The sequence below is a fragment of the Rutilus rutilus genome (genome assembly GCF_951802725.1).
Source record: "Rutilus rutilus genome assembly, chromosome: 23".
Lineage (NCBI taxonomy): Eukaryota > Metazoa > Chordata > Actinopteri > Cypriniformes > Leuciscidae > Rutilus > Rutilus rutilus.
Window position 1 is genome coordinate 18,921,225 of NC_140233.1, and position 21,341 is coordinate 18,942,565.

General features: G+C 35.2%; 2 protein-coding genes across 5 annotated transcripts; one reads left to right on the top strand and one right to left on the bottom strand.

Annotated features, from left to right (window-relative positions):
* Positions 1–3: 3 nt before the first annotated feature.
* apba2a (amyloid beta (A4) precursor protein-binding, family A, member 2a) lies at positions 4–14,585 on the bottom strand. 4 transcript variants are annotated; one of them, XM_084397493.1, is made up of 12 exons: positions 14,465–14,585; positions 8,854–10,434; positions 7,669–7,728; positions 7,504–7,543; positions 7,174–7,319; positions 6,971–7,057; positions 6,511–6,693; positions 5,266–5,445; positions 4,082–4,255; positions 3,848–3,967; positions 3,476–3,616; positions 4–1,725 (listed from the first exon to the last, which is right to left on the bottom strand). In XM_084397493.1, exons 2-12 carry the CDS (start codon positions 10,402–10,404, stop codon positions 1,654–1,656), a joined length of 2,754 nt encoding a protein of 917 aa, XP_084253619.1. In that variant the 5' UTR covers positions 10,405–10,434; positions 14,465–14,585; the 3' UTR covers positions 4–1,653. The 4 variants fall into 4 exon arrangements, with proteins under 4 accessions (XP_084253619.1, XP_084253618.1, XP_084253617.1 ...); XM_084397492.1 differs by having other exon boundaries at positions 4,043–4,255; XM_084397491.1 differs by having other exon boundaries at positions 3,848–4,255; positions 7,504–7,540.
* A 1,334-nt stretch (positions 14,586–15,919) lies between these two features.
* Positions 15,920–21,308, top strand: eif3ja (eukaryotic translation initiation factor 3, subunit Ja). Its single transcript, XM_084397601.1, has 8 exons — positions 15,920–16,249; positions 16,388–16,476; positions 17,005–17,056; positions 17,392–17,483; positions 18,206–18,320; positions 18,398–18,562; positions 18,641–18,714; positions 20,153–21,308. Exons 1-8 carry the CDS (start codon positions 16,228–16,230, stop codon positions 20,282–20,284), a joined length of 741 nt encoding a protein of 246 aa, XP_084253727.1. The 5' UTR covers positions 15,920–16,227; the 3' UTR covers positions 20,285–21,308.
* Positions 21,309–21,341: the final 33 nt, after the last annotated feature.

Genomic DNA, 21,341 nt, shown 5'->3' on the forward strand with positions numbered 1-21,341 from the left:
TCATTATTTGTGTTACAGTATGAACTTAGTAAAATGAAATATGCACACATTATTGCAATAACGACATCTGGCGATACCAAGATTGAATTCATAACCACATGAATGTGGAAGTTTACAGGTAATTTAATTCAAGGTATATTAAACCAGGCTTATCATCATTAACTAGAAACTAAAACCATAAAAAACCATTTTCATTACTTGAAATTAGTGCTGTCAAATCGATTAATCGCATCTAACATAAAAGTTTGTGTTTATATAATATATGTGTGTATATATATTATTGTATTCATGTATATATTATATATGTGCTGTGTGTGTCTGTGTATATATATATAAACATATAATTTTGTGTTCATATAATGTGTGTGTGTGTATATATGTTAAATGCGATTAATCGCGATTAATCGATTTGACAGCAATACTTGAAATAAAAAAATGAACTGAAATTAAATAAAAATTAAATAAAAAAAAATCTCTCAAAATATTTTCATTTACTTTAAATTGAAGTAAATAAACTACAATTACAGAAAAACTACAGATATAAAAAAGCACACAAAATAAAACAAAAAAACAACAAAATTACTAAACCTTTATTAAAATGACCAAAATTAAAATGAAAACAAAATATCTAATTCAAAATATTAACAAAAACTATAATAGTACATCATTGGTACTAAAATAACACTGCTATATGTGTGTGGATTTAATGCTCAGAGAAAAAATTATAAGCACTAAAATGACATACCTGAAATGTAGATGGGGTTCATTCATGAGATAATTCTGACTCATTCATTCTATTATTTCTAATATCATGCATGAACATGAATGCAGCTCAGGTTTTCTGATTAGCATATCTTTAAGTCTTCAAAATCCGGCATGCTGAACTAGTAATCTACAGAAATGAGTCATTCATAGTGTACAGTACCCATTTATCACAGAGACACCGAGGACAGCCAGAAGAACTGAAATGCAGCCTACTCAGAAAATGTAACAGTAATCTTTGGATTTTAGCATGCTTTAGTCCAATTTTTGAGTTCGTGAAATGAGTATTGTTAATTAAATGTAGTGATAATGCCCTACTTTGTCGACTGAATCGTCAGTGTCTTAACTTTAGTACAGTCACTTGGTATTTTTCATTCATAAGTACTTCTAAGTACTTAAAGAACTCAAAAGGGCTGGTAGCACTTTATTTCACAGACCTGTTCCCCATGTACATACTATGTACTTTCTATAGTAATTACAATAACTGTGTAATAACTAGGTACTAACCCTGAACCTACACCTAAACCTAACCTTAAACCATGTCGTTACCTTATGTTACCCAGTACTTTCTTAGGTAAGTGTACTGTAAGTACACATACTGTAAAATAAAGTGCAACCAAAAGGCTTGAACGAAAGGCATTTAACATATATACAAACTAACAAGTCTGCCATGGAAGACTGTATGTATAATTGCATTAATAAGCAAGTAACAGCCCCCCTTTGATAAAGTAATTATGTGTGCATGTTTGCACTCTTTCTAATGATCTTTACATGCAGTCTGCAGCCACATGAAGCAAGATGAATATTTTTTATATAATTACTTTTTTTAAGAGGAGCTGTAAATGTTTGTTTTTTTAACGTTGCAGGAAAAGGTCCCAGGTTTATGATTCCTTATATGTACACCGGAGTCTCTTGACCAGTTAACAATCTGAACATGACGGCTGGCATAGTTTTCATGTTAATCTGTTGAGAAAAAAGGAAAGACACCTCATTTTAATAGCATTCACGTCATACAAATAATCGAATGCAAAAATGCGAGAAAGGATGATGACTTAAAATAAAGGTCAGCTTTTTTTGACTCACTGCAAAAAGCAAGGGGTGTAAAGTACTAATTATTCCTCATAACTGTACAGTACTTGCGTATTGTTTTGAGGAATTTGTACTGTAATCGAGTTCAGTCGAAACTGAATACTGACTCAATTACACTGTCATAACAAAAAAGCACGTATATTTTCCGTTTTTTATTCAGTGGTTTTAATTGCTTTTAACATTTTCTTTTAATAATTTAACAACAGCGTTGAAATGATACGTCATAGATTTTCTATTTTAGGCATGTTCCTCATCCACACTTAATACATAATAATAATACAAAAAAACAACAACAAAAAAACAGTAATATTATGAAATATTATTACAATTTAAAATAATGGTTCTCTTTTTTAATATACTTTAAAATGTCATTTATTTTTGTGATGCAAAGCTGAATTTTCATCAGCAAGTACTCCAGTCTTTGGTGTCTTATGATCCTTCAGAAATCATTCTAATATGCTGATTTATGATCAATGTTGGAAACAGTTGTGCTGCTTAATATTTTTTTATAACCTGAGATACTTTTTTCAGGAATGATGAAATAAATGAATAAAAAGTTAAAAAGAACTGTATTTATTTAGAATAGAAATCTTTTGTAACAATATACACTACCGTTCAAAAGTTTGGGAACAATAACTATTTTTTTTTAAGAAATTAGTACTTTAATTCAACAAGAATGCGTTAAATTGATAAAAGGTGATGATAACGATTTATATTGTTAGAAATGTTTTTATTTTGAATAAATGCTGTTTTTATGAATAAATGCTGTTAACGTTTTACTCATCAATGAATCCTGAAAAAAGTATTCCAAAAAAATATATTAAACAGCACAACTGTTTCCATCATTGATAATAACTGAGTATCAAATTATCATATTAGAATGATTTCTGAAGGATCATAAGACACCAAAGACTGGAGTACTTGCTGATGAAAATTCAGCTTTGCATCACAAAAATAAATTAAATTTTAAAGTATATTAAAAAAGAGAACCATTATTTTAAATTGTAATAATATTTCATAATATTACTGTTTTTTTTTGTTGTTTTTTTAACTGCAGGCTTGATGAGCATAAGAGACTTCTTGCAAAAGCATTAAAAATAGTAGTGTTTCCAAACTTTTGACTGTTACTGTACATTTTTGGTAAAAAGGATGAGGAAGATTGAGGAAGGGAGGAGATGGATGAATGAAATCCATATATATATATATATATTTATATATATATAAGCTGTGACATAGTTAATGTGGTTCATTTCTTTTTTGGCTAGTAGAAGTTCTGAAAAGTTTTGTAGCCAAATTGGCCGGTGAGTGAAAAAGTTAATTTCAAACCCTATATATATATATATATATATATATATATATATATATATATATATATATATATATTCAGACTTATTGAAATAAATTAATCTTAATATTCAAGATTCTGTTTCAGATTCAATTAACCGTTTTACCTTAACCAAAGAAAGTTTTTGGCTAAGACATTTCTGACCCTTTAATGAGCTAATATTTTAATGGTCTAATATTTTAATGGGCTAATATTTGGATCCAGCATCGCTGTACTTTTACACCCCTTCCAGATTATTACTAATGTTCCACCAAAACATACGTATATGTAAAGCCGTACCTCTCCTACGGACACTGAAAGGGCGTGGACGATTTTCTCATGCGCCATCGCCACCACACTCTGTCCGTTTATCTCAATTATTCTGTGTCCGACACGCACCCCTCCCCTCTCCGCAATACCTCCACGCATCAGACTACAGATCTGCAATTCAACAACAGGATGACTGAGTAAGATTGCAAAGAAGTCATGATACAACAAAAAAGTCCCCTAACTGTGCAAATACACAGCAGCTGATTAGATAAGATTAGATTAGATAAGTTATTGTCATGAAAACGGGATCTTTTGGTAAAGCAATAGATGTTTGTTAAAGTTTTTTTCAGTGACACATCTTACTGAGCTATTTCAGTGTCTTTCTTGATCCTTGACACTTACTATTCCGTTCTGAACGCTGAAACCGAGCTGGTATTGCAGGTCTGGTCTCTTTATGAGGACAGTAGTAACAGGTGGGCAACTCACTACACTCAGTTTCACCTGAACGTGATTCTTCAAGCCCTGAAACACAAACACATGTAATACTGCAATCTGACGACACACAAGTGTTGAATACATGCATAAGAATGTCAAAACCTTGATGATGCCCTGACAGGTGGCGAGAGGCAGGCCCACCAGACTGGTGTCGTTGACGGCCATGATCTGATCGCCCACATTGAGTTTGCCGGAGCGGGCGGCGGGGCTGTTGTTCAGCATGCAGGCCAAGATGACGGTGGGCAGGATTGAGCCCCAGCCCGACTCCACGATCACCATACCCAGTATCTCCCCCTTCTGCTTCTCTAGCTGAAGCTGGTTACAAAAAAAATCTAAATTGACTAAAAGTAAAGAAAGAACTTCAAGGCAAAGAGTATTCCATTCATAAAATGAATATGGGGTGGCAGGTGCTATTTTAAGTATGATGTAGAACGAGCCCAAAAAAATCCTCAGATCACATTTTATTTGTGTTTTTTTGCATTTCGTTTTGCATATACACCAATGTATTGGCCTGGCTAATTAATCGGTCAGTATTTAGCAATTATGTGGTTATGGACATCAGGTGATAACCAGGCTCGCTTTTAGCACATTTTAGTGTTTTAATATTTCAATGGGTTTTTTTGTTGTGGGGAAAAAATGCAAATAAATATTTGATTAATTCAATAAATGTTTGTTCAAATGTAAAAAATATATAATTACTTATATATATTAACAAACACACATATACTCACCCACATAATTATATAAATATAATAGTAACAGTTTATGTGTATATACACTAATTCATGTTTTTATTGTCATAGTTATAGCTTTTTAGCACATTTTAGTTTTCAAATATAAAATTTTTTGAGAGCATTTGGTAGCAAATATTGTGAAAATAAAACAAATACCGGTAGTAAAAATAAATGTTTGATTAATTACAAAATAATATAAACATTAATAATAATATTAATAAAAATGAATATGGTAAATAATATAAAAATGTAATATATTAATATTAAAAAATATATTAAAATAAAAAATACTTATAATTTATATATATATATAATAGATACAGTTTGTGTGTATATACAAATTATTTTGTGTTTATTGCCATAGTTATAAAATTGTTGAATTAAATCAAATAAATTAAATATATATATTTCTACTGGCAGCAGCATTGAGAAACCCAAACTGGTCGACAACTAGATAGGAAAATGAAAAGTGATAGAAAAACATTAGGAAAGACTGGAAGAAGGGGATCTGGAATAGACAGGCACGTTTGCACAAAAGCAGCTACAATTCCGAGCTGCTATGATTAAGGTTTCCAGTGCTTTCATTATTACCTCTTTAAGGTTTTCAGAATTGGAGAAATGGATGAGGTCGTCATTATACATCTCCTGTGTGTTCAGTATGTCACTGTAGTCTTTCTGACTCAGGTCCTTGGGATTGATCCCATTGGCTTGGAGGAACTCCTGGTAGGCCATGCTGAACGCCTGACCGATGGACTGTGCGATGAGCTGGGCCTGTGGGGGGGGGGGGGGGGGGGAGGAGGTGAACCACTCAGCGAGAGGAGGATACTTGAAGACGTGACGACATCTCAGAGCGAGAGAGTGCTTGACTCAAAAAAAACAATTACATGAGCAGATACTTTAAACAGCTCATTGTTAACACGATGAAGAATAAATACAAAACTGACTAGAGGTTAGAGGAGGAATGAACTACAAACCCACAATTATCTTCCACAATACTGGAACACCTGTCAATCATACAGCTGTGCACATGCCCTGCCTCTCCCTGCTTGTTTAGTCATTATTTAGGCCAATTTGATAATGCCTTCAGCTACCAAAAATAGTGTGTGTTTAACACATGTAAAATATTTCTTATTGAATATTATACATTATATATTTGCTTAGCAATTATTTGGGCTAATTTTCTGATAATGATTTCAACTACCAATGAGATTGTTATTTTAATTAGATATTAATATAAATACATTTTTACTGGGTATTAAATATGATATGCTTTATAATAATTATTTTACTTTTAGCTACCAATAAGAGTGTTTTTTATTGAATAATAAATATATGTTTGTTTAGTAATCATTTTGGGCTAATTTGATAATGCGTTCAGTTACCTTTAAGTATAATGTTTGTTTATTAAATATTCAATGTTGCCTATTGAATATTAATCATTGCATGTTTGTTTATGAAATTTTACCACATTTAAATCCATAATATTGCATTTAAATCTATAAATTCCACAGAATTCTGCAGATTTACCGCCCTATAAAATCAGTGCATGAAAGCACAAAATATTCCATCTGGGTTTTTGACTAATAATATGTGTGTATATTATAACAATATACAGACAGATAAGTACATAGTAGCTAGTTACTAGAGGGTACCATTCAACACTGATATCAGGACAGATTCATTATGCAGTTTTTGACTGTTAGATTAAAGTGTGCAAGTAACAAACTGGTAAATATTTGTAATTGCACAAATAATGTCATGTCAACCGAAAAGGACAAGAAGACACACTTCAGCTTTTCTCCCCAAAAAATTAAATAAAATAAAAATAAGTCTCACATCCTCTGACTCAAAGACGTAGCACATCATGCGGTACTGCTTCTGACTTTCTGTGCTGAGGTCTGATTCTGTGCAGTCCAGTGAGGAGGAGTTAGACAGACGCCGGCGCGCCATCAGAACCACCACGCTACCGATGTCTGCGATGTATGAGATGGTGCGGAGCGCGTTGTCCATCATCGTCTCCTGTGAACAACGATCAGGAGTCAGCCAATGAAAAGTCTGTAAGCATAAATCCTCCACCTTGTTCTGTAATGTCAACATTTTTCTTTTTAAAAGAGCAATTTGCCTTTTTATGAGATAGTGAATTGGAAAGCTGTAAGTATTAAGACAGAAAGGGGAAAATGGGATTGGGAATTGACACAGGTCAGATTCAAACCTGCATTCCCATTACTAGAGCACCGTAACGACATATCAGTGTCAACACATTGACAATTACCAGGTTTATATGAACTTTACCCACCTGTGTGTCAGCATTGAGCACCTTGATGGCCTTGGTTGAGATGAACAAGTCAATCTCAGTCAAGCTCTGAGCTTCACCCTCTACAGACTAAAGAACACAGTTACACAAAGGTTGCAGTGTCATCTAGTGGACTGAGAAAGAACTTCTGAAGCTATTTTTAATGGATATTAAATTATATTTGTGTGGAGAATCTTATAAAATACCTTAACAAAGTCCACTGCCTCCTGCGCTTGCTTCATGCGCACGCTTTTAGACGGGTTTCTTTCGGACAACAGCTGGGTAGAGCCGAGGTAGTTTGCAGCAAAGATGATTCCATTGATGAGATCTTCTGGCTCACATGGACCAGGAACTAGAAAACAAATTCAAAGACCAGGATAAACAACTAGACTCATAAACCACCTGAAATTTGAGCTAATACCCTTAACCTGACTCTACTATCAATTATATACCAATGATCAACAAACGTACAGATGCATATTTCAAATCTTTAAAGGTTTGTGTCTCAGTTGGGTTTAAAATAAAACAGAACTTACTATCCACAAAGCTTGGAAAAGAGGGATTTCTCTGGATCTGCTGAAAAGCAAAACGATAATTAAGGTACAGATCCCTTTTCAGGTTACATCTTGCCCCAAAGGATGTATTCTGAGGGACAGAACCGACTCTGAGATTACTGTTTAGCATATAACTAGGTAACTTGCCGGTCTCTTTTGTCCAGATGGTGCCTCTGTACTACTGTCCTCTGGACTACTTTGAGGAACCTGTCGAAAACATTAAAACAGACAATAATCATATTTTGATATATAGGTACAATTTATAATTGACATGATGATGATGATGAATGATTATTGATAAAAACATAAGGCTGTAATGGAAGTGCTATTGTATTAAAAAGCCAGTAGCCAATATCTAGTCAGTTGTAGCAGTTACAATTTCATCTTTCAAGAGCCCAAAAATGTATTAAACTGTTTAGATTATTTGTGGGTATACATGGAAGTTTATATATTTCAAGAAGTATATGTATAAGCAGGGGCGAAACAACTGGATTTTTTAGGGAATGCAACACAAAAATTCTGCCCCTGTATATACATATTAGTTAAATTAACACAATTAGCATTAGCATAATTGGAACCAAATGGCTAAAGGTTTGCATAAAGGAATGTTGTGTTGTTTTCTCAACAACCACTTTTGTATTTTTCTTACAAAAACGCATCGCTTCGCTTCAGAAGGCCTTTATTAAGCCTCTGGAGTCGTATGGATTACTTTTATGATGGATGGATGGATGGATGAGCTTTTTTCACTATTCACTCCCATTATAAAGCTTGGAAGAGCCAGGGTATTTTTTTTTGTAATTCCAAATGTGTTTGGCTGAAAGAAGAAAGTCATATACATCTAGGATAGCTTGAGGTTGAGTAAATGATGGGATAATTTACATTTTTGGGTGAACTAACCCTTTAACGCTAACAATTGAATAGTCTATTGTTTAGAGCAAATCTTCAAATCTGACTGGCTACATGCCCAGAGTGTTTCCCTCCCCTGCAGCCCGAGACACATCCCCACGACCTAACAGGGGACAAGAGGTTTGGAGAATGGATGGATGGAAATCTTCAAATCTCATTGGAGACACTTGTCTAATGCTTGTCTAGAAGGAGGCAGACCACTTGGTTGAAATCCAGTGCAATGTTAAGAGTCTCCAAATAAGACAAGAACAGGCTGTCTGATCAACATGCAAAGCTACCATCCACATTTTTTGGCATTTAGGAATGGGTCAACCTGGAATAAACGCTACAATAACAAGGATCCATTCAAATGGATCCAAATGTTGCAGTTCCTCTGCAAACAGAAAGCAAAGACTTCTTGACAGTTACCAAAGAATTCACAGTTACCTGTTCTTGTCTAGGCCTTGTCTTCTCCTTTTGAACAGGTTTGGCTGAGTCTTTATGCAGCCATTTGTCTGGGGACTGTACAGGTGTATTAACATGGGCTCTGGATTGGCTGTTTCTCCTGCCTGATGATGTTGAAGAGGCCCTGGAACTGTCAGGAGCCCCTTTCCCATTATTTGTCTGATCAGGTGTCTGATCTTTGTTCCTCCATGAGTTATTTGGAGCAATTTTAAGTTTGGTCTTGACTCCAATCACAATCTGGTCTTCCTCAACATCCCCATAGCTCCTTGTCTCTTTTTCAACCTTTGGTTTGTGATTACAAACTGGATGGTCATGTCCTCTGTTTTTGCTGTCTCCAGGATTTTTACTTTGCTCGTGTGAATGTTTCCCATCTCCGTCCCTGTCGTCCTCTCTAGAGTATTTTAGCAAATGTCTTTTTTTCCAAGCACCTCTGTCCTCTGGATCTGCAAATTTAGCTTTATTGTTGACCCTGCTACTGTCCTGGTAAGCAATGTCTCTGTTGTGTACTCTCTCCGAATGATGCCCTCTAAATCTGGAACTTTGTCTAGTGTCACCTCTACATTCTCTAACCACTGGGACATCACAATCTTTTGGACAGCCACTAGCACACTCTTCCTGAACGCTTTCCATTCGATTCCTAGGAGCACAACTTGACCCTGGAGGGATATCCCTTGGGTGTTTGGAAATATCCTGGTTCCTTCTATAGTTACTTACTGAATCACTTTCTTGTCCCAACTTATCATGACTAGATTCTTGGGGACGACTTCTGTTGTCTCTGATAAAGACTTCAGAACAACCGCCTTTATGTGGGACCTCATTGTTGTTCAACTCCACTTTGTTCCCAACATAGTGAAAAAAATCATTGTCTTCTTCTTCACTGTCCTCCTCGACTTCTTCCTCAGTCTCTTCTTCATCCTCCTCATCCTCAGCCATGGGGGCTTGTACGAAGGTCGTCTCTGTGATGGGCTCTGGTCGTTTGTAGACCATCGTTGGTGCATCTTTCTGTGGTACCTTGGAAAAGCCTTCTGAGTGTTTCCAAGCCTCCTCTGGTGTACAGCTATCCCTGACGTCCCGAGATGTGCCTGGACACTCCGCACCATCTGCACCTTCATGGCAGTCCATTCCTTCCATGTAGCTTTCATCCTCTGGACAACAGTGGACATAGTAGGTCATCCTATCTGCTTCAGTCTGCAGTTCCTCATCTTCCTCATAATCACGCTCCTCCTCTTCTTCCCCAGATCCTACATTATCATATTCGGACAGCGAGTCTTCTTCCATGCTATCTGGCTGAAGGGGGCTTTCACCTGGGATGGAGTCGTCCCCAGACCCATCACTCAGAAAGGACCTAGTTGGCGTAGGCGAGGATGGTTGGGTGTCCAGCTTGTCGTCCGGAAGTTGCTCAGGAATTGGATCAACTCCATCTCCGTTGAGCTTTTCATTTCCCTCAGGTTCAGTGCTAGAGGATGAAGGATTGAGCTCTGAAACAATGGCTCTGGTCCCTGGTCTTCTCATGAGAGCCATGACTAGCTTCATCAGACCCACAGAAGTGGGATTCTGTCAGCCCTGAAAAAAGAAGTGCCAAAAGTGAGTAAAAAAATTGGCTTTGATGAGAAAATATAACACCTTTACAGTAGTTGGTGATTGTAAATGGAAACATAATACAGTACATTGTTTATGTCAAACTGATGTAGTCGCTAATGTCATACAAGAGACATCTACTAAGAAAACATCTTCTAACTACTTTTACCTACCTTTATAACCTACCGACAATCCCTTTTAAGTTATCTTCCCTCTAGATATCCATGCAGCGACACATATGTGGAACCTTCTTCATATTAAACCACTAAAATTTATTTAAGATCAAAATCACAAGGTGTCTTCATCACAGTGGAAGTGGAAGACTAGCTTTTCAAAATTAAGGTGTGGTCACAGTTGTGAAATTTCGGGGACAAAAGAGGTCCATTGTCCATTGTCAATAGTGCAGTAATATGAAGCACAGCTCAAACAGAAGTCATTTTCAAACCAAGCAGCTTTCTGTTGGTCAATGTGGTGAATCCATGTGACCACCTTGAACTTGAAATTAGCTTGAGGGGGATCTTTCGCCCTGAAATTACAGATCGCGTGGATTCCTATTGAAATGGCTGGATTTCAACCGTAAATGTGACATTTATTTAATACAAATAATGCCAAAAACAGTTTCTACATTTGACAGGTCCAAAAGTTGCAACATACTAACCAATAATAAAACACGTATTAGCCAGGTAGAGATAAAGATATTCTCAATATGTATGCACTTAATGTTTGGGTCAATAAATTATGTAGTAAAATAAAGTGTGGAATAAAATGCACCAATATCCAGAAGTGATTATAAGGCATCATTCTATTTCTTTATTAAATTTCCTGAGCTGTATTAAAACCTCTGAGGAAAACAACCTCATCCACATCAAGCACAGTACACCACAGCATCAGGGAGACAGATCTGCACAATTCAGCAGGTGTATCAGCAGGAAACATGCTGATATTTTCCTGCACCACAGGGATTTCTTCCTTGATGAGAGGCATCAGATTCCCAGTGGACATACGGCCTCCTACTTTTGATTACGTGTCTCACTTAATTTGTCCCTTTATACAACCAAGCTTGCTTCAACACAGATGGCCAAATTTGTTTTAGGATGATATCTTCATAATTATCAAGTTTTTTTTTTCAGAACACTGAAAATCAGGAAATGTGGAACACCTATACCTGCAGAAGCGGAGCAAAGGAACAAAGTTTGAAAACAGCCTTTTAAGCATGGCTTAAGTGTCCAAATACTATAGGCCATTGCATTGCTAAATATTTAAGAATGGAAATTCAGTGGTGGCAGTAGAATGTTTTTTTCAGCCACTGTTAAGATTAGCTAAGCTTGCTAATCTAACTTTAATGTGATTTATCTAAATTTGCAAAGTAAATTGATTCTTATTCCTCATTAATAAGGCAACGCACAGTTTGCAACTTCAGATAAACTGTGTAAATTGGCCCAGACCTTAAAAAAAAAAACAGCAAGCCTAAGCTGAAAACGTGGTCTTGGTTGAAGCATGTAATCGAACACATTAGTATCGCTATTAGATCAGCAAGCAACTTCTAACCAGCCAATATACCTGTCTTCCTTAATGTTCATTTATTTTCAGCAACTGTCAATTAATTTGCAGAGGGTTTTTTCTCATTTGGTCTAAATTGAGCTTTCTTATTCAGCAATGCATACTGTAAATGTGCCATCGTTTACTTTTCTGTGAAGCTCATTTAATAAAATAGGTTTGAAATAAAAACTTAATTTCTTAAATGCATTAAAACTTATGTTTAAATAGATTATCTGAAGTTCCTGAATGTCACTGGGTTCCCACTCCTTTTGCCAAATAAATTTCCATGACAATTCCAGGGTTCACACACATTATGAACAATGAATTTCCATAACTTTTCAGATAATTCTCGATTATGAGATCATTTGTTTGTTTATTTTATAGAGATAATTGTACCCCAAAAGAGCCATTTTCAATAAAATATTTAAATATGTTAGAGCAGAAAATAAATAGGAAATAATATATTCAAAATGCCCTGATATTTCCAGGTTTTAAAAACTTTTTTTATTATTATTCATGATAAGGACTAAAATCATTTGCACTCGAATTGAGCAATTTTTTAACTAATGAAATATTTTAAAGCATAACTCGAAAATGTATAAACACCATAGTAATTTACCATGACTTTCTAATTCTTTAGTTCTAATTGGGTTCTAATTCTCTATGCATATCTATATTTTCATATTACCTTATAACCATATTATCTTATGACCAATGTATTTAAAAAAACAAACAATACAAGGATGTGCCCATATCTCACAAACTAAATGGGCTGGTAAACAACATTTACTTAAATGCACAATCTGTCAAACATGGTTTGAAATGTAAAGGTACAAGTGCAACATCTGCAGGGAGTTTCTGTCTCATCTAAATGTAAATGCTTTTGTCTGGACACTTCCCTGCTGAAAACAAAAACCACCCATCTTAAACCAGCCTAAGCAAGTAAAAGAAACACAGCTTTGTTGGCCTTAACTGGTTTAAACTGGTCTCCCAACCTGACCAAGCTGGTGTTCAGTTGGATTATCTGGTAAATCTGACCAGGTAAAAAGTGTCCCAAACCTCTCTAAACACCCCAACAGACAATAAAAGCGTTTTATGCTGATTTAAGCTGGGTTTTTTTTTTTTTTTAGCAAGGTTGTATGGTCAGATAACATATTGTATGGTCAGATTTGTACAGCTATTGCCCTATATAACAGCTTCACAAAACATTCTTTCAATTCTGAATTTCAAATATTTTTTAAAAGTTTCTAAAATAACCTCCTTCAGCACCAAAATAACCCTCATACCCAGCGGTTTTGACGTAACGATCCATTCTTCCGGTGATCTCAAGCTATGGCAAGCCATTTTGACATTTATTAATTCCCAGGATATGTATTCTTGATATCAAAAATTACATTTTCACATAAAATGCTCATTCTTGACATCAGAATTAGATTTATACAAGTAACAATGTCAATTTTTGATATGAGGAATTACATTTCAACTAGTAAAAACTATAATTCTTGATATCTGTAATTGTATTCTTACTAGTAAAAATTATCATTTTTGATATCAGTAATTGCGTGGTTCTTAGTGCAAATGTCTGTTCTTGATATCAACAATTTATTTTTTACTAGTAGGAACTGTATTTCTGATATGTGAAATTGGAATTTCAACAAGTGAGAAATCAATTCTTTGAGTTTGAATGGCAGCCTATGATGACATTTAACTAGTGAAATTTTTTATTTCTGATATGTTTAATCAATTCTTGATAACAACTGAATTTGAATGGCAGACTATGGTGACATTTAACTAGTGGAAATATAATTACAGATATCAAGAATGATAGTTTTTAAGCCTACTAATTGAAATTTAATTCTTGATATCAAGAATTTGTATTTCTGTCAGTGATTGTGTAGTTGATGACATTAAGAATACACATTTTTACTAATGGAAAAGTAATTCCTGATATAAAAAAATATATATAAAAAATGCCATTGTTACTAGTAGAAATCTAATTCCTGATATAAAGAATTAGCATTTTAACTTGTGAACATTGAATTGTTGATATCAACAATTAATATCCTGCGAATGATTAAACGTTAAAACAGCTTGCCATATAGAGACTGAATTACTGCAACATCCATCGACGCGGACTCCTCACAGCACAAATGAATCAAAAACACAGCTCATACTCCGTAAATCATGGCCAAAATGCTATTGTTTCTGCACATAACATCATAAGGAGCATGCCCGCCTCATATCCAGAAAATATGAAGATACGTCGCCGTTTTAGCGTCATTGAGATGCCACATAAATGTGCACGCGCTTAAAACTGCACTCACTCACAACGACAAAATAACACGTGGCTATGAGCATCAGCACATTGTGCATTTTGTCTTTTTAGTGCAGGTATTATAAAACTGACTAAAATCGAAACGTGTAATATATCATTTTAAAACCGACCGACGATCAGCTTTTAAAATGAAGTGCTTACCGAAGCCAGTTTGGCGTCGCTCAACCAAATGAATATCTGTCGTTGTTTTGATCAGACATTTACAGACCAAATGTTAGGACATGTCTTTCATGAACCACAGATGCTGAGGAACGTGGATGTAGCTTATACACACACACCCTCAGCATCCCGGGACAGTGAAGCGCTTTATGACTTTTTTTTTAAAGAGACAGTCAAAATCACAGCAACGAAGGCTATAGGCTATACTAGCAAATAATACATTCTTCAGATTCTTCCTTAACTTAAAAATCATTTATTCATCTGTGACAAGAGATGTCTGAAGTCAACAGACTTAAAATATTATACATATAGTCTTATCTTTATCGATCAAATAGCATTAATGTCTAGGAAAAGCTGCATAACTGTATTGTGTACCACATACTACATCACTATACAATGTAGTGCATACTTTATAAAATATGTTTCAGTATGCAATATTAAACATAGTATAATTGGGGCTGTATCCGAAATTTCCCAGTGCACTATTTTAGAGGACAACCATTTATAGTGGTGTCCGAAAATACAGTGGATAGTACGGTGGCCGAGAGAGCTCAACGCCCTGCAACTTAAGAAAACACATATGCAAATAGAAAAAACAACCGCAAATTAAAGAAAACATCTTCATCAGTTTTACAACACATGTGTGCTCCAAATACTCACAACACAACCAAATACAGAAACGTGCTGCAAAAGTTCCCAAAACTTTATTTTATGAATAAAATCAAAAGTAGACATTGAGCAATAAGCATGTCCCATCCGGGTTCGTCACTTATTGGGGTCCCCTGGAAACATTTCCGTTGTGTTCTGTGCTATTTGCAGCGCGTTTCTGTATTTGGTTGTGTTGTGAACTTTTGCAGCGCGTTTCTGTATTTGGTTGTGTTCCAAGTCCATGACACTGTAGGGTGTCCCATTTAGTCATTATAGGTTTCAGAGGGGTGCTCACGAGCGCCCCCCTTTGCGGTCGATATGCGCCCTCAATTCGCACTTTCGCACTGGTGTAAGCTCCGCAGCAGACTTCTTCCCAACAGTCAAAGCGACTTATGTCACGATGTCACGAAAGTGTCACGATTATGTTATGTCACGAAAGTGCAGACTCAGAGGAAGACCGCCAGTGTTTAGGGTGCCATTTGGGATAGGGCCTACGTCCACAATAGACCTTATTCAGAGCAGCGCCATGACAGGTGTGAAAGCGAGGCTGTGAGGGATAGACTTACTGTGTTTTCAATGGCATCCGCTGTAAAAATCCTAGATCACTCACAATTTTATTTTGTCTTGGAAAGATATTTTTGCAGTGTTTTGTCAGCAGGACAATCCAATAATAAAAAAAAAACACAAAAAAACATTAAACCACTGTACAACCCACTGAAGAGATGTTCATTAAATGTCACGGCCTCGCTTTCATTCCCGTTAAAAACCAAAGATGGCGCTGCTGTGAATAAGGTCTATGGTTTCAGACACCACTACAAATGGCTGTTCTAGAGAGAATTTGACTGGACAAAAGCAGCGTAGTGCAGGATGAGTCATCAATATTTTGCTCCTTTTTATAGAAGCGAGAGCCTGTAAACTTTAAATGTGTATATATCGGCTAACTGTTAATTTTGTCAACGTTTATGAGTAAATTAGCATAGATGGCCTCAAAACGAACACACACGGGCTAAAAATAGGCTTTTATTTTGAAATGTCTCGAAGTCTTCGCGCAGTGCGTTCAGCTTCACGCCCTCGTTCCCCGCAGCGACACTGACATCATGGCGGACGCCGATTCTTGGGGTGAGAATTTGTGTAAACTTCACCGTTATTTCTCCTTTCTGTCCGTACGAATTGTTATTCATATGTTTTCTCAAATAAATTGTCGCCTTAAAGACCGGCTGTCACTAAGTAATCTGTCTAAACGCTGTTATTTTGCAGATGCTGATAGTTTCGAGCCCGAAGCGCCCATCAAAAACGCGGCAGTTCTTGACAAATGGGAGGGCGAGGATGAAGACGACGACGTGAAAGTTAGTAACGGATGCTTTGTTTGTCGTTCACAAATCAAAAATGTGTGTTTATTTCTCTAACAATGAGAAAAGTCTCAATCTATCAAGAAGTTACAGTCAGCTAACTCTAGCTAGCTACTCTTGCTAACTCAACAGTGTCAAAACAACGTGGTGATGGTGAGTCTAAATATGTGTCCAGTTAGTATTAGCAGCATAGGCGTTCACCTGCTTAAAGACATAGTCTTAAGTTAGAAAGTGAAATTATAGTAATTATAATAACTAATTCCATGCTAAAGGTATGTCTTTGGTTACAGTTAGTGATTCATTTACTGTACTTAAGCCTTTTCACAGCAGAACGTCAATGTCATCTGTTGCTTATCTCAAATTGATCATACTGATAACTGTCTCAAAATAGACAGCCTTCATAAGAGGATAGATTGATCTTATTAATGTGGAAGGAAAGATCTCCAGCTAGTCATAATTTTATGCTACCTACCACCATGAACCGTTTCAATTTATGGTTTGAAATGCTTTTTTTATCTCATGTAGGATAATTGGGATGATGATGAAGAGGAAGAAAAGGAGGAGGAAAAAAAGTCAGGTACAGTGATATTAAAAATTAATAAATTGGTATTTGGCGAACTGTCAACGTTCCTAAAATATTTAAGCCTATGTATCTGTACCTCTAGTAAATGATTATAGCAGGCAACTTGTATAGTTATGCGTGTGACATTAATTTTTTAGTGTAGATTTCTCATTCATAGTCAATTAATCTGGTGCTATTTAAACTACATACATAATTATAGGAGAATTATAAAAATGTTTTAAACTGTTTGAAAATTATGCACATTCTTCAAAGCAGTTATAAGGCTTCAACTGTACTTCAAGTTGGAAAGTTAAAGTTTGAGTTTCAATTGTGTATTTTTCCACATATAGAGGCTAAACCTACAGAAAAGAAGAAACTCAGTGAAAAGATAAAAGAAAAGGAAAATTTAGAAAGAAAAAAACAAGAGGAGCTCAAAAAACAAGTAAGTTAAGACATGGCAGTTTTTCAGTTGTTTAATTTTTTCAGTAAAAAGTTATGAATAAGATTTTTTTTAAACTAGTTTAATACTTAATTTACATTGTGACACTTTGACAGCTTTTTTTATTTACAGCATTTTATAATTGTCCCATTTTTCATTTTTCTTATATACATACGCTACTGTTAAAAAGTTTGAGGTAAGTACGATTAAAAAATATATATTATGTGCAGTATGTTAATGCATTTAATCAAGTGACAAAGACATTTATGAAGTTTCAGAATATTCCTATTTCAAATAAAATCTGTTCTTTTGAACTTTCTATTCATCAAAGAATCTTGAAAAAATACATCACGGTTTCCACAAAAATATTAAGCCGCACAACCGTTTTCAACATCGATAATAATACGAAATGTTTCTCTGAGCATCAAATCATCATATTAGAATAATTTCTGAAGGATCATGTGACACTGGAGTATGCTGAATAAATGTAATAAAATAGAAAACACTTGTTTTAAATTGAAATAATATTTCAGAATATTACTGTTTTTACTGTACTTTTATCTAATAACTATAAACATAAAAAAATCGTAATGACCCTGAACTTTTTAACAGTAGTGTAGATAAATGTATATATGTTATGTTAACTCGTACCTTTATTGATAGCAAATTCTGATAGAAGGATATATTAAGACTTTCTCTAAGCTTAACTGTAATTTTTTTAACAGTTAGAGTCATCAAAAGACAGCACAGAACTCACACCAGAAGAGGAGCAGGCAGAAAAACTTAGAGTGAAAAAACTACAGGAGGATTCAGACTTAGAACTAGCAAAAGAGGCATTTGGTAAGTGCTTTCAGTATATCCATATCCATATCCACATCTTTACATTTTGAATTTTTAACTTTTAATCTCTTTTGTAGGTGTAGTATCGAATAATGTTACAGGAATTGATGCGATGAGTCCCTCTTCAAAAGAAGACTTCACAGAGTTTGAGCGGTTGCTAAAAGAAAAAATATCTCCCTATGAGAAGTCTATACACTATTCCAACTTTTTAGAGACGCTGTTTAGGGACCTGTGTCTTTCATGTAAGTATGCCCCATTTTTTTGATAGTTCTGCATTTATTCTCAATGTCAATCACGTATGATTCCAATCGGTTTTGCAGTGGAAGTTGATGACTTGAAGAAAATTAGCAACTCACTGACAGTGTTACTAAGTGAAAAGCAGAAGCAAGAAAAGGTATGAAATCCATTTCATTCCAAACATTAACTAACTAAACTATATATATATATATATATATATATATATATATATATATATACACACATATACACTCACTCACTCACTTACACTCGCTGTCAAGCGGAAACCTCATATGTCCAAATTCGCTACTTTTCAATGGAAAAAACACTATTTAAAAAAAAATAATTTAACATGGTGTTGTCAAAGTTGATATTGTGGCTTTGTATATCGTCAGACACTTGCATCTTTGTAGTATTAATGTTTTGACCAAAATCAAGCTCAAATGGAATACTAAACCATAATGAGGCGTTTTCGTAATATCGCCTATTCCGCATCTCAAGCGCACGCTTAAAAGAACCGGCAAAAGTGATGATTATTCATGAGACATTTTAATTGTTTATTAAGAAACTAGTGTTTTCTGTGTCAGCATCGGCTGAAAAGATTAAGTTGACGATGCTGACTCACCATCTTCGCAGTGAACGTGCCTATAGAGACAAATGCACACTTCATACGAATTAGCCTACGTAAGCAGAGCGTAGCCCATTTCTTTTCGTTTTGAAATGTTTTGTTTAAAAGTAGACATTTATATATTATATATATCATATATTTATCTATAGATATATTTCTCAGGTCTGTGAGGCAAGTAGCTTATACGCTGAGTTTCGGTTCATTTATGAGACGCGCTCCAGTTCACGCGCCGGCGCCTCCGTGTCCTGATTATATTGTCTGCTATATTTGCTTCTTATTTATTAAATTTGATTTAAAAAAAACATTGATTAAAATGAAGAGACAATTTATACAAAAACGAAATTCACTTTAAAAAACAAAGCTTTCTACAAAACAAAACGTAATGAAGTGGTCAAAATCATGTCTGACCCACTCCAAATGTCTCCCGATATATTGGGCATCTTATGATCCTATCTTACTCATCTCATGCGGTTCCCTTTTCATATAATCAACATAGATGAAAAAAAAATAATAATAACATATTATTTAAACATAAATATGGAACGTAGGCCTAAGTTTAAGTTATATTTAAGCGTCACACCGCTCCGCTTTGCTCACATGCTCTGGTGTGTAGCCTATACATGCATGTGTGTGTGCATGTGGGGGAGGGGTTTGATTTTTGAATAATAATCGAATAATACCCAGCGATCTTCGAATATTATTTCTGCTTGAAATGCCCATCCCTAATACATATATATATATATATATATATATATATATATATACATATATACTGGGCCTAAAACTTTTTGCCACACCTGCCAAATTACACCTGCTGATAAATTTTCACCGGCCATAAATATTTCTTACCAGCCATGAAAAATAGATGAATCCTTTTTAAAGTTACAAAAGTTTTTCTTACAATTGTTCTTTGTCTTTTGTTGTTTGATTAACATTTAATGTATTTTTATTTATTTTTATTCAATAGGCAAACAAAGGTAAAAAGAAAAAGAAGGGAGTTATACCAGGAGGAGGTTTTAAAGCCAAGCTGAAAGATGATCTGGCAGACTACGGGGAGTTTGATGGCGGTTATGCACAAGACTACGAGGATTTCATGTGACCAAGGCTTAACCCATTGATAACTTTTGCTGGTTGCTGAACCATACACCTTAACAGCATGACCTTACCCCACAGTCAGGCCCACTACCAGAACCATGCTAGAAAACTCTGAACGCCATCCCACGCAATGCACACTCTCCCCTCCAAAGAGGTTTATGCAGAGAATGAATTAACTGAGGTATTTTTCTCTGTTGTGAATTTAGGTCAATGTTTGTCGGAATAAAAATCCGATGAAACGGGCTCCTCCTTGCAAATGTGATCAATTCATCGTGACAGTCCAGGATTATATGAACAGAGTGTTATTGTTCGGTAACTTCTACTTGGAAATAAATGACATTCTATGCAAATTTCTTTCCGTATTGATCTCCATGTCGTTCGATTCGCTTCGGGCGCTATCCTTGTTGAATGGGATGTTCCTTTTGCAAACCAGGCCGATTAAGACAACCTGAAGTGATGATATCCAAGTAGTCACATGGTTCATAAATCATGTCTACAATCAAACGATTCATTTTTTGTTGTTGTTCATAGACGAATAGTGAGCTCAATTGTTTAGATAAGTAAATCTAGAGTGTAGCATACCTAATGTAAGCATAATACATTGAAAGTAACGCCTTTTCTTTTGTAGCTCGTATTGCATTCCATGTAAAGTCTAAGACCAAAAGTATCACTCTAAATGAACCGTTTTGAAGATACATTGCAGCGTTATTAGGATTACCTCAATTTTTGCAGAGAAAAATATGCGAATAATTACAAATATAACTCGTGTTTTCATTGCAGCACGTTATGCAGTTGCTCATTTGACCTCAACCGTGCCAGCAGAGAATGAGCGTGATTCTTCTGCTGATGATGAATAAGGGACTGAAAGTTGATGTAGGGTCTTTACAGGCGTCGTTTGGCTTTCCATTTTCTGAACAACTTTAAGTGTGGTAGACATGCTCTAAAGAGACTTACGATCAGCAAAGACGATAATAGGACTCTGCACTGTTTTATAAAGATCTAATTTAATAAAAGTTGCTTATAATTCATCAGTTTTCCTGTCTTTTTTGCTTTATGTCTGT